This window comes from Rhinoraja longicauda, chromosome 42 (assembly GCF_053455715.1).
Source record: "Rhinoraja longicauda isolate Sanriku21f chromosome 42, sRhiLon1.1, whole genome shotgun sequence".
In the NCBI taxonomy this organism is placed as follows: Eukaryota; Metazoa; Chordata; class Chondrichthyes; order Rajiformes; family Arhynchobatidae; genus Rhinoraja; species Rhinoraja longicauda.
The window spans coordinates 2,009,213-2,021,957 of record NC_135994.1 but is presented as its reverse complement, the minus strand read 5'-3'; the positions used below and the strand labels follow the sequence as shown (position 1 = coordinate 2,021,957).

General features: G+C 41.8%; 1 protein-coding gene across 3 annotated transcripts; it reads right to left on the bottom strand.

Annotated features, from left to right (window-relative positions):
* Positions 1–3,781: 3,781 nt before the first annotated feature.
* On the bottom strand, positions 3,782–11,606 carry LOC144611941 (zinc finger CCCH domain-containing protein 10-like). 3 transcript variants are annotated; one of them, XM_078431290.1, is made up of 2 exons: positions 11,343–11,606; positions 3,782–5,535 (listed from the first exon to the last, which is right to left on the bottom strand). In XM_078431290.1, the coding sequence occupies exon 2, from the start codon at positions 5,486–5,488 to the stop codon at positions 4,295–4,297; it is 1,194 nt and encodes a 397-aa protein (XP_078287416.1). In that variant the 5' UTR covers positions 5,489–5,535; positions 11,343–11,606; the 3' UTR covers positions 3,782–4,294. The 3 variants fall into 3 exon arrangements, with proteins under 3 accessions (XP_078287416.1, XP_078287415.1, XP_078287417.1); XM_078431289.1 differs by having other exon boundaries at positions 11,366–11,606; XM_078431291.1 differs by lacking the exon at positions 11,343–11,606 and adding an exon at positions 9,567–9,671.
* Positions 11,607–12,745: the final 1,139 nt, after the last annotated feature.

Genomic DNA, 12,745 nt, shown 5'->3' with positions numbered 1-12,745 from the left:
TGCAAGTCTCAGTAACTCAGCACTCTTCATTTAATTAGCGAGGAACAAAGATGCAGAAAAAATATATAATTTAAGATTTATCAGTTGGCATAATAATTTGCATTGTGAGAATTTGAAAGGCCCACATCAAACTCTACAAACCAGAATTTCACAAGATCAAGTTCTGAATGTTCACGAGAAGATATGTGGTTTTGCCATATAATCTTTTGAAAACATCATATTTTAAACTAAGTTTAGGAAATCTGCCAACAATCCTTTATTATTCATTTCTAGGGTTGTCCGAGTCTTCCACTCAGTGTAACTGACTATATAAAAACAGTGGCAGCAGTAGCAATCTTCTTCGAGATTTTTTTACTTTGCTGCATAAAACACTTAAGTCGGTGAACAATTTTGGTGGGAAGAAAAGCAGAGTTCTGGTCCTTAATTTCTTTTCTGTTGACCCTTTTTATTGTGATCTCTAAACTAGAACTCAACTTGCTTAGAAAACCCAATGGTCCCAATGCTGAGATTTATTGTGAGGAATGGTGAAGCACTGGGCTCACAAACATGAGAGTTGCAACTCCAAATCCACACGAACATACAAATACAGCACTGGGTAAATTCTGTCCATTTCCTGTCGAAGCTGCTGGAAAAGATTATTAGATTATTCAAATATTAGCTTCTTGAAAGATGAAGGGATGTATGAATATTTCTACCTCACAAAGTTAATCACTAGGACATCCACTGGTAGCACCCACCAAATGTGCACAGACCTTGTCAATCACATGGCTGCAGTAAAAACAGCATGATGAGGCAGAAGGAAGAGAAAAGGTACAAAAAATTAAAATACCTATGATTTAATAACAATAAATGAACTGAAAGAATAATGTCCATTTTGCACTCAGCATTGTGCTAAGCCTATTCCACTGATTTGACAATTTATTCCTTATTGTGAATTCCTTCAGCTGCAGTGAATGGTAACTGGAACACAAAATAATTAGGGGGATATTCCAATAGCATTTAGTTAATGAGGATTACTGTAAATGCTTTCCCTGTCACAAACCTCTAGATTTGCACACATGGATTTTTTTTTTACAAGGTGTGTGGGATTTATGCTTTGTGGTGAAGTTTTTGGAAATTGATTTTAGAAGGAAGAATACTGCCCTTATTCATTTTGGAATGGAAGTTCCCCCCACCTCCCCCTCCCAGTCACCTGAAATAAAATGTTAATTTAACATTGCCACCAGTACTAGGATAAGTTCTTGTATTCAAGGGCAAACAGTTTGGACTTTTTTGCTCCGTTAAGAGCAACTTCTTGTGTGTAATCACTTTGGTCTTTTCAAGCAATTTTTTTTTTGAATTGGGAGTGATGCTACAGTTGTTAAAGTAGTTCATCTTCGTGGTATTGTTCAGGCATTATATTTTGAATAAAATAAATTTTGAAAAGTGACACAGCATTATTTCAGTGAAAGTTTAAATGGGTTGTCATTGCATTTGATAAAATTCATGGCACATCAAATGGAAGTAGACTTAAAATGGCAAGTAAAACTGTTCATTCTTAAAATATTTAAATGTAATTAAGAATGCAGGATGCCTCCTTACCTCAAACTTTGCACAGAATTGACATTAGTGCAAGTCAGTCATTTGAATTCTCTGAATTGTTCAGTGCTTAAATTTCCCCTTTTATAATCTTTGTACCACTATAATTATTTTTGTGCCTTCTCAAGCAAGATGCCAAAGGAGACAGAAGCCTATGGGAAACAGACTTGCTGAAATTTTTATGGGTGACATGGTAAAGGTGGTGAATGGGATGCTGCTGTGATACTTTCACATCCAACCCATCACTCGGGAAATAAAATTGGCAGTTAATTCAATTGTTTTGCTTTTTTGAATTTGAAACTTTATTAAATTTAAGGCCAAGTTAAATTTACCATATGAGATTTGAGTTTTATTTTATTTGTTAATTGTCTGCTTTAAAATAAAATGTGCTCAGACACACGGCACATGATTGCTAAAGCACTTTGTGACCAAAATGAATTCACTTCTACAAGTTACAGAAACACAATACCAACTCTTTATCAGCACACACAAGTATGTACGTGCTCGACTTTACAATATATACTCTATGTACTCTTTGGTTGTTATAATAGGTTAATGTAAAGGTACAATTTACCTTCATGTTTACCAGTGTTTGTAACTTGGTGAGATCAACAAAGACAAAGGAAAATAATAAATCCTACACAAATTGAATTGTGATAAGTTTCCTCTCATGCCAAATGGACAAGTGACATGATATTTATTTGATCCGCTGCAGGTGCTAACCCACAATAAAAATCTACAATGGTTTTAACCAAAAACTAAAAGGATATTTATACGCACTAAATCAATTCTTTAATCCCTCATTTTGTCCTATGTTCTGCACAACCTACAATTTCACTAATAAAAACTATTGCTGCTGATATTATTCTGTAATGACATATAGGTTGTGATGTCCTTTGTTTTTTGTCTTTCCTGAGAGATTCTTCAAGACAATACAATCAAGAAATCAGAATCAGTCCCCCGACCATGCACAAAAAGTATCCATAGCTCCAACACCTTGCTGAAGTAAAAAATTCACATGGCACTAATTTACCACATTGCTCTGCTTGGCTCTGGTACCTCAATTTGAGTCAACATTAAAGGGATTAATATCTGTCAGTTTTGAGATGTCGTGGTGGGATCTGAAGTGAAACAAAGCTGGCCAAGATCAACCTCGTTTTCAACAAGCACTTTCTTGACACACCTTTGTGGAAAGGTCTGGAAAGGTCTGGGGAGCCACTTGCCGTGAGATTCACAGTGCCTGATCCACTCTGATCCACTCTAGTGCTCACAGTAATTTGACGTCGCTGGTCCATTTAGGTTTGTGGTCAGTGATCCGTAGGATGAAAATGGGGTTCACCATCGGCCACAAGCGTAAATGGGCCTGCCGCCTCAAGATACTGTGGGCACTAGTGTAGGTCAGGCATTGTCGACCCCAAGGCCACTAGAGTGGGTTAGACACTGAATTCTCTGGCAAGTGACTTCCCAACTTTGTAGGGGAGAGTCATTGCCTGATTGTGCGGTGGGACAAAAAATTGCCACTTATTAGAACATATCTGAATTCTGTCTAGATCATGCTTTATCATAGGGTTTGTAAATTGAATTAAACATTGCTGCAATTTCAAATATCCCAACTTCCAACTGAGTTATGGATGGAAGCTGAAGATTGTTGGGCTGAGAAGACTACACAGAGGGATACCTGCAGCGATGAGGTGAAGCCAAGATAATTCACTGCCAACAACAATAACTATCTTCCTTCGCAGGGATGATTCAAACTCGTGAACAATTTCCCTCTCAATTAATTTCCCATTGCTTCTATCAAACTGAGTCAAGTAAGAATGCCAACCTGTGGACTTTTGTGTTGGACACTGCTGTCCATCAGTAACAAGAGTTCAAATTTCTTTACCTCATATCATTCCTGTAGATGGCAAAGGACCCATTGTTGTGGATTTGAATAGATTCTTTCATACACTGAGCATCCAGTGCGACAAGAATGCCAAAGCTGAAAGTACACTTTAGGTTCAGTCAGAAATAAAATCTTTGCAATGGCTTCCAAGTTATACACTTTGGTAATGCAATGTATTTTTCTTATGTTGTGAGGATTAAATTGTAATAAATCGATAGTTCAAAAAGTTTTTAAAGTATTTGTATTTGTCAAGCGCCATCTCAACTTCAAAACATTTCACACAAAGAATTACTTTCCGAAGTGCAATGGCTACTGGCTGAAAACACACAGAAAATCATTCAACGCCAGCAACATCCACAAAAACAGTTTCAAAATAATCCTTTTTTGCTCGTTATTGCCAGAGAAATGTACAGCTTCATGTGTTACTAAATTTCAGATTTGCGTCAAGAAAGCAAACAGTCGAGTGTGGGAGACAAAGGAGAAAAGTAGATCTGAATATTTGCGCAGCATCGCAGTCCAGTGATTTGTTTATTCTCACACATAAACCTTTATACATAAAACAGCTTTTGTGTCATTTGCACTCATTTTAAGTTAAATTAGACAAAGAATTAACAAGAGTTGATGAACTAAGGATAAAAATAGGAGGGGATAAAACAGGTGGTCAGAATATACAATGAATTGCGGAGGAATCATTTATAGACACGAAAAGAATTAAATGCTGGGTCAGAAACCTATTTGGCTTTGGCGTGCATATTTATATCACACACGTCATAGGAAGCAACGTGGGAACGCAGAATTTCTTCTCGTTATATTTCCTTTTATCAATGCTTTTCAGTGAGGAATTGCCGTTATTCTCATACTCTGTGTCGCAATTGGATATGTAACCATTGGAGTGGTGGCATGGCTTATGGTGATTCCTGGCAGTGCTTGTGCAATTGATACTGCCACTGGTGCAACAGAGACAGCCATGGATACAGGAGGTGCCATTCCCTGGGCGATGGTCTGGGCCAGTGCAGCAGGGAGGGAAGCAATTTCAGCATTAAGATGTTGTGCTGTTGATGCAGCATTGCTGGGCGGTGCAGCAGAAGCTGTTGCCACTAGATCATGCTGGGTGACTAGTCGTGGTTGAAGTGCTTGGCTGCTCAATGTGGTGCGAGTCTGTGCTACACCTACACCATGGTTGTAATTAGTCACCATGGCCACTGTTGGTGCTGCCAGTATTTGCTCTGTCGCTGTGGGAGTGGAAGTCAGTGTCACCACCTTGGTTTGGTTGCGCAAATGTGCATTTTGCTCCAAGAGCACCTCATTAGTTGCCATCAAATTCGAGATCTGCTTTTTCAGTTCCTCAACACGCTTTCGGAGCATTAGATTCTCCTCTTCTAGAAATCGATAGTCCACAGGACGCGAGTTTGAGAGACTAAAATCATAACTTTCAAATCGTAAGCCATCCACTCTTCTCCTCTTTAGAATATGGTCATAGTCAGTATAGCGATCAGTGTCATAGAGGTCATCAAATGGGTCGTATCGTCGCACTACAGGAGAGAGCACTTGGTCTCGTGCCAATCTCTCCAAAGTTCTATTTTCATACTCGTATTCATCACGTTTTAAGTGCCGAAATTTACATTTAGATCCTCGTTGACAGTCCCCTTTCAGGTAATCTCGGCAGATTGGAACCTCGCCTTTTTTAAAAGAAAGGTCAGAAGGTGAAAGGCCAAGACCCATGGCCACTGTAAGGAGTAAACGTGGGGGAAGCTCTCCTGATTTTTTGTAATGTTCCTCATCTTCCTTTGTCCCATGAATAAACTTGCAGTTGATACGAGTGCACTCCTTGTTCTGATAATCATGGCAAAAGACAAACTCATTTTTTTTAACACCCAAGTCGGACACTTCATTAATGTCGGGGTGGTGGAACTTGCAGCGTTTGCCACGTTTGCAGACATTGCGCAGGAAGTCACGGCAAGTATCATCTGAGCTGTGGCCAGCCTCGTCATTATCTCTGTTAAATAAATTATCTTTATCCGGCATCTTCACAGACTATTATTGTGCTTCTCAGCAACTGTACATAAAAACATCTGGAAAAGAAAATCAAGGAACGTCTTTACAGAGAAGGAGGAAGTCACCCACAAAGCAAGTGTCACTTGAACCACTGCATTTTGAGCTCAGCAAGCTGAACGACGTTTGCATGGGAAAAATAAAGGCTTTTAATTGTGTATGTCTGGTGTCAGCGTCAAATATTATCACAAAATTAGTTGTAGAAGTTAAATACGCTTCCCTTTGATTTGTTTACTCAAGAACTTCGGGTAAACGGGTCCCATTGTATAAGTGACACAATTTACTTCCCCAATAATTGGTTAATTTATTTTAGTAAATTATAATTGTATTTTTACAGCTACTTATGCCCATTAAGATTTTGTTTAAAATTTGCCACACTTATTTCATTTTGACCACAACCCCCTCCCCCCCCCCCCCCCCCCCCCATTGGTGCCCATGTCCCTGCCGTTATGGTCACAGGGCTAAATATGATGGTCAGCTTACATAATTAATTAAAGATGAGGCCAACTTGTACTGATTTTAATTACAGTTGTCCTTAGCCCAAAGTAAAGTGGAAACATAGCCGGAGTTCCCCTTTCTGATTTCAACTCAGTTATTTCTGCTGGGAAATATACAACTGTCGACTGGATCTACTTTCCAGTACATTATTTCCATTTTAATACTTGAAATTTCACATAACTCCAGAAGCCAATCAAAACAAAATAGTCCGGGGTAACTAGCTGATGATATAAAGTTGGGTAATGGTGTCAGTTGTGAGGAGGATGCAAGGGGAAACAAATCAAAGTGAATGGCTGTGAACATGTTTGATTTAGGGATCCGCTTTAAAGGCAGGATGTAGAAGCTTTGGAAAAAGTGCAATATAAATCAAGGTTATCAATATAAGAAAATAACTGCAGATGCTGGTACAAATCGAAGGTGTTTATTCACAAAATGCTGGAGTAACTCAGCAGGTCAGGCAGCATCTCTGGAGAGAAGGAATTGGTGACGTTTTGGGTCGAGATGTTGCCTGTCCTGCTGAATTACTCCAGCATTTTGTGTCTATCTTCATTAAATAAACAGTGCAAGAACATACAAGATCCAAAACAAAGCCAATTAAAATCAGTTGCTTGAAAAGCACAACTTGTCAGTGACAAACTGCCTGTGCACACCGCTGACTTCAGTGGCAAGTTTAAACTTACCTCTTCTGGATTTGCCAGTCAACTTGTCACCACTGGCAAGACTAACATTTACTACCCATCCTTAATAGATCTCGAAAAGGTGGAGGCGAGTCACCTTCTTGACTTCTACAGTCCTTCCAGTGAACATCAGCCCACAATATTTAGGGTAGGGACTTCCACGGTTTAAACCCAATGACTTTGAAGGAACTGCAATATATTACCAAGTCAGGGTGTCGGGCGACTGGAAGGAACCTGCAAACTATGGTGTTCTCATAGGTCTGCTGTCCTTTTCCATTTTGGTGCTATAGGTCATGGGTTTACGAGGTGTTGCCCAAAACTCCAAAATGGCAAGGCCCCTAGCAGCAGGACAGTGCACTAGGTAATGGTGTCATGTTGGCAATATGGGCCGATCTGTCTTCCTTGCTTGTTCTATTGTCTAAATACAGTACATTACAGGAAGCCTTCACACACAATACAAGTAAGCATTCCTCCAGAATTTGGAGCCACTGATCAACGAAGAAAGGTAGCAGCTGGCTATCCACATATCCAGGCTTAGCTGACTGTCAAATCTGTCAAGAACCAAAATCTCTTGACATTCAAGAGCTAGAAAAATAAATGAAACAACATTTGAATATCAAAACACTTAACAAACTTGATGAATATCAAAACACTTAACAAACTTAACAAACATCAGAGATGTCCTCATTCTTTAGGAAACGGGGCTTCCCCTCTTTCACTATAGATGAGGCTCTCACTAGGGCCTCCCCTATATCCCTCAGCTCCGCTCTTGCTCCCCCTCCCCCCATTCGTAATAAGGATAGAGTCCCCCTTGTCCTCACCTTCCACCCCATCAGCCAGCGTATCCAACAAATTATCCTCCAACATTTCCGTCACCTCCAACGGGATTCCACTACTGGCCACATCTTCCCATTTCCACCCGTTTCTGCGTTCCGCAGAGACCGTTCCCTCCGTAACTCCCTGGTCCACTCGTCCCTTCCTACACAAACCACCCGCTCCCCAGGCACTTTCCCCAGCAACCGCAGGAGATGCAACACCTGTCCCTTTACCTCCCACCTCGACTCCATCCAAGGACCCAAACATTCTTTCCAGGTGAGGCAGAGGTTCACCTGCACCTCCTCCAACCTCATCTATTGTATCCGCTGTTCCAGATGTCAACTTCTCTACATCGGCGAGACCAAACGCAGGCTCGGCGATCGTTTCGCTCAACACCTTCGCTCAGTCCGCCTTAACCAAACTGATCTTCCGGTGGCTCAGCACTTCAACTCCCCCTCCCACTCCCAGTCTGACCTTTCTGTCATGGGCCTCCTCCAGTGTCATAGTGAGGCCCACCGCAAATTGGAGGAACAGCACCTCATATTTTGCTTGGGCAGCTTACAACCCAGCGGAATGAACATTGAATTCTCTAACTTTAGATAGCTCCTCTGTCCCTCTCTTTCCCTCCCCCTTCCCAGTTCTCCCACTGTCTTCCTGTCTCCAACTACATCCTTTCTTTGTCCCGCTCCCCCCCCCCGACATCAGTCTGAAGAAGGGTCTCGACCCATAACGTCATCCATTCCTTCTCTCCAGAGTTGCTGCCTGACCCGCTGAGTTACTCCAGCCTTTTGTGATACCTTCGATTTGTACCAGCATCTGCAGTTATTTTCCTACATAACAAACTTGATTAATTTTTTTTAAATTACACATTAGCTTATACTGCCTCGATCTCTCACAGCCCCATGCTGGAGAATTAATTAATCAACATTATTACAGCAACTTTGGGCTCTGCTGCTGGATTTCCCGAAGAGTCCAACATTGGAGAGCAATCGCTGAAGAGAGACCAACATACTCAGGTGTCCAATTCTGCACCTCGTTCCCCCATTGCGAGACTCATTGTAGCAGAAATAAAGGGTGTCAGCTTTCAACTTGATTAACTGCAATCCCCATAAATTTAAAAACCCTTGTTGTAATTTGTTAAAGACGAGTTGGATTGGTAACACTTGCTTGAGACTGGGAACCAACTTGATATCATGCACTTATCTGCTCTCAAGTGTTAATACATGCATATTTTGGAGGAGAGAAGCGAAAAAGAAAATCCACATGGCTATTATGATAAAACGATACCAAGTGGACCCGTTGGGCCCAAACCTCTCCTGCATTGGTGCAGCACCCTCTCCTCCTCCTCCTCCCCTCTCCCCCCTCCCCTCCCTCCACCCCCTCGCCTCCCCCCCTACCTCCACCCCTCCCCCACCCTCCACCCCCTCCCCTCCCTGACACTCCATCCCCCTCAACACCCCTTATGCTTCCTCCTCCCTCCCTCCCATCCCTCCACCCACTCCCCTCCCTCCCTCCCTAGGAGATAGATTTAAACATTAAAATGTGAATAACTTAAAAAATATAACACCGATTTCAATGAAACTTCTTCAATTAGCACCAAAGGGACGACGGCGAGTAAGGTGGGCCTAAAATTGTTGCGCTATCATGAACCGTTTTCGCTGTAGTTCAGGAACAAACAAACAAACAAGAGTTTTAGTATATAGATATAATTCAGAAGTATGGAATAACACCATGCTAAGTAACTATTTAGCAAATAACTTAATATATTCTGAAATGCCACATAACAAAATATACATTTCCAGCAAGAAAACTGGTCTGAAATTTTGGATAAACAGGAGGGGTCTGAAGACGAAGGCCTCCTCCAATGGGTTTAAATCCACTGATTAAGAGAGCCATAGAGGCCTGTCAAGACTCGGGATTGATCCCCAGTCTGTGCCGAGTTATTTGTCCACGACCAGGGAAACAGCAACTGTAGTATAATTGGCCTCAGAAAACCTGGTGAAATCAATTACTGATTGACACAGAGTACTAACATGTAGAACTACTGAATGTAGACTCACTCCTGCAAATGCTCCATAAGTCAAGTTACTGGTATCTGACCAAGCAAAAACCAGGGTCTTCTCAGATTGGAGAGGTGAGGAAAAGAAAACAGAATATAAACCGCTATCACAATCCTCCTGGCAATGGTTGCATCATAGGATCCACCAAGGTTTGGGTGTTCATAGTATTGTTGAATACAAGTATCTAATTTAACATACACTTTGAACATGCATTTCCACTGCTGATCTCTACATTTTTTCTATAAGATTCCTCACAAAGATCAAGCCACCATCTTAGTAGCAAGGAACAAAGGACAGGAATGAGCAGAGCATTTCACACTGGAACTGCAGCTTTCTCTAAACTGAATTTTAGTTGCCAACTTTAAGCAGTCCAAAAGGAAAATGTCTCTCACTATGATATAACACACAGACAGTAATGTTGCAGGTTTAAAGTCTAATACTATAATGGGTAGTAACATCTCCAGAATGGAGGCATTATACATCTACCTTCCTATCCCTGAATATTACTCGGCAGGACTGCGAGAAATGTGCAGGTTTGACTATAATATTGTTCACAGACAAAAACCCTTTAAGAGGTTTTTGGATGGGAAAATGTATATGCAGGGAATGGAGGGATATGGGTCTTTTGTAAACAGATGAGAGCTGTTTTTGGCATCATGTTTGGTGTGGACATCGTGGGCTAAAAGGCCCATTTCTGTGCTGTATTGTTCTATGTTCAATGAAAGAGTGGAGCGACTGGGCTTATATTCACTGGAATTTAGAAGGATGAGAGGGGATCTTATAGAAACATACAAAATTATTAAGGGATTGGACATGCTAGATGCAGGAAACATGTTACCGATGTTGGGGGAGTCCAGAACCAGGGGCCACAGTTTAAGAATAAGGTGTAGGCCATTTAGAAATGAGATGAGGAAATACTTGTTCTCTCAGAGTTGTGAATTTGTGGAATTCCTGCCTCAGAAGGGAGTGGAGGCCGATTAACTGAATGCATTCAAAAGAGAGTTCGATGGAGCTCTTAAGGCTCGCGGAATCATGGGGTATGGGGCGATTGTGGAGGATCAGCCATGATCACATCGAATGGTGGTGCTGGCTCGAAGGGCCAGATGGCCTACTCCTGCACTTATTATCTGTGTCTAAGTTTGCAGATTCTATTGTGAAATCCATTTCACCTTACTACCTCTTCTCCCAGGTCCAAAAACTCTCAAAACATGGCTTCAAATCACACTTTGGGACACCTCACTTAACTCTCTCTGAGAGTCCACTCTCCTCTCTGTAGACCAGTCTGATGAAGGTCTCGACCCAAAACATCACCCGTTCCTTCTCTCCAGAGATGCTGCGTGACCCGCTGAGTTACTCCAACATTTTGTGTCCACCTCCACCCCATAAAGTTTATTGGGACATCTTATTATATTAAAAGGTTTGACATAAATACGAATTAACGTAGTAACAAAAAATAAAGCATGTTAACCGCAGTCTTATTCCAACTATCTATTAATAGCAAATATCGAATCTTTTGTGACTCGGGGCAATCCAAGAATTCTTAAAACAATGTTTATTAAGTCTGTTACTGTGAATCAAACCACATAGAGTAACAAACTTGCTAAGGTTTCGAAGGCTGTTATGGGATTTCTGGGCCTCAGCATTCTGTTGCATGGAGCAACTCCATACACAAACAGAACTAAATCCTGACTAAAACTATTTAAATTATAGGCGTAATTAACAGAGTAGATTGGAACAATGACAACATTGGCAGAAAACAGGGACATATTTACATACACGGTTTAGCTCCTTTTACTCACTCCTCCAAACACAACGAGTACCACACAGGTCCTCCCAGACAAGAGCGACTGGCAGCCAAAGAGCTGCACTTGGCTGCAATGAATTTCTCTCACAATCCGATGAGGTATTTCAAGTTAAAGTTGTTAAACTGAATATCCTCAAGATATTTTTTCAAAGTAAACGCCTGAGCATATTGTACTGGAATACAATCCCACCGCACACAGACGTTGCCGGCTACTGAACAGATGCCTGCAGCGACACTCCCGACAGCGTCTTCTGCCGTCGCTCTTGCCTCGGAGGACCTGAATGGACGCTCGTCGTGTTTGGAGGACCAAGTGAGGGGGGGAAAGGCTAAATAGTGTAAGTCAATGCGTTGTCTTTTCTCCATTTGTTATTGATCGAGTTTATTACAATATTGGTAAACTTAGTATTGAGATACATCTTGGAGAAATCGAACAATGTTTAGTTTCAATTATTATCTTTGGTTTCAATGTCACAACAATTCAGCGGCAAAAAAATTATGCTTTGTGGTGAAATTTTTGGAAATTGATTTTAGAAGGAAGAATACTGCCCTTATTCGTTTTGGAATGGAAGTTCCCCCCACCTCCCAGTCATCTGAAATAAAACGTTAATTTAACATTGCCACCAGTACTAGGATCAGTTCTTGTATTCAAGGGCAAACAGTTTGGACATTTTTGCCCTGTTAAGAGCAATCCATAAACAGAACTGTCCCGGCAGACCCATTGTCTCTGCCTGCTCATGTCCCACCGAACTTATTTCTACCTACCTCGACTCCATCCTATCCCCCCTGGTTAAATCCCTCCCCACCTACGTCCAAGACACCTCACGCTCCCCATCTCCTCGATATTCTTCCGGTTTCCAGGCCCCCACTCCCTCATCTTTACCATGGATGTCCAGTCACTCTACACTTCCATCCCCCACAAGGATGGTCTCAAAGCCCTCCGTTTCTTCCTCGACCGTAGAACCAGCCGATCCCCATCTACTAACACTCTCCTCCGCCTAGCAGAGCTGGTTCTTACCCTCAACAACTTCTCCTTTGACTCCTCCCACTTCCTCCAAACCAGAGGCGTAGCTATGGGCACTCGCATGGGCCCTAGCTATGCCTGCCTCTTTGTCGGGTACGTCGAACAATCCCTGTTCCGGGCGTACACTGGCCCCATCCCAGAACTCTACCTCCGCTACATCGATGACTGCATTGGTGCTACCTCTTGTTCCCATGCAGAACTCACTAACTTCATACACTTCACTTCCAATTTCCATCCTGCCCTTGAATATACCTGGACTATCTCCGACATCTCCCACCCGTTTCTGGACCTCACCATCTCCATTACAGGAGACAGACTAGTGACTGACATCTACTATAAACCCACTGACTCGCA

Excerpts from the sequence above, each read along its gene's own strand:
- LOC144611941 (XM_078431290.1), bottom strand. The coding sequence starts at position 5,488 with ATGCCGGATAAAGATAATTTATTTAACAGAGATAATGACGAGGCTGGC.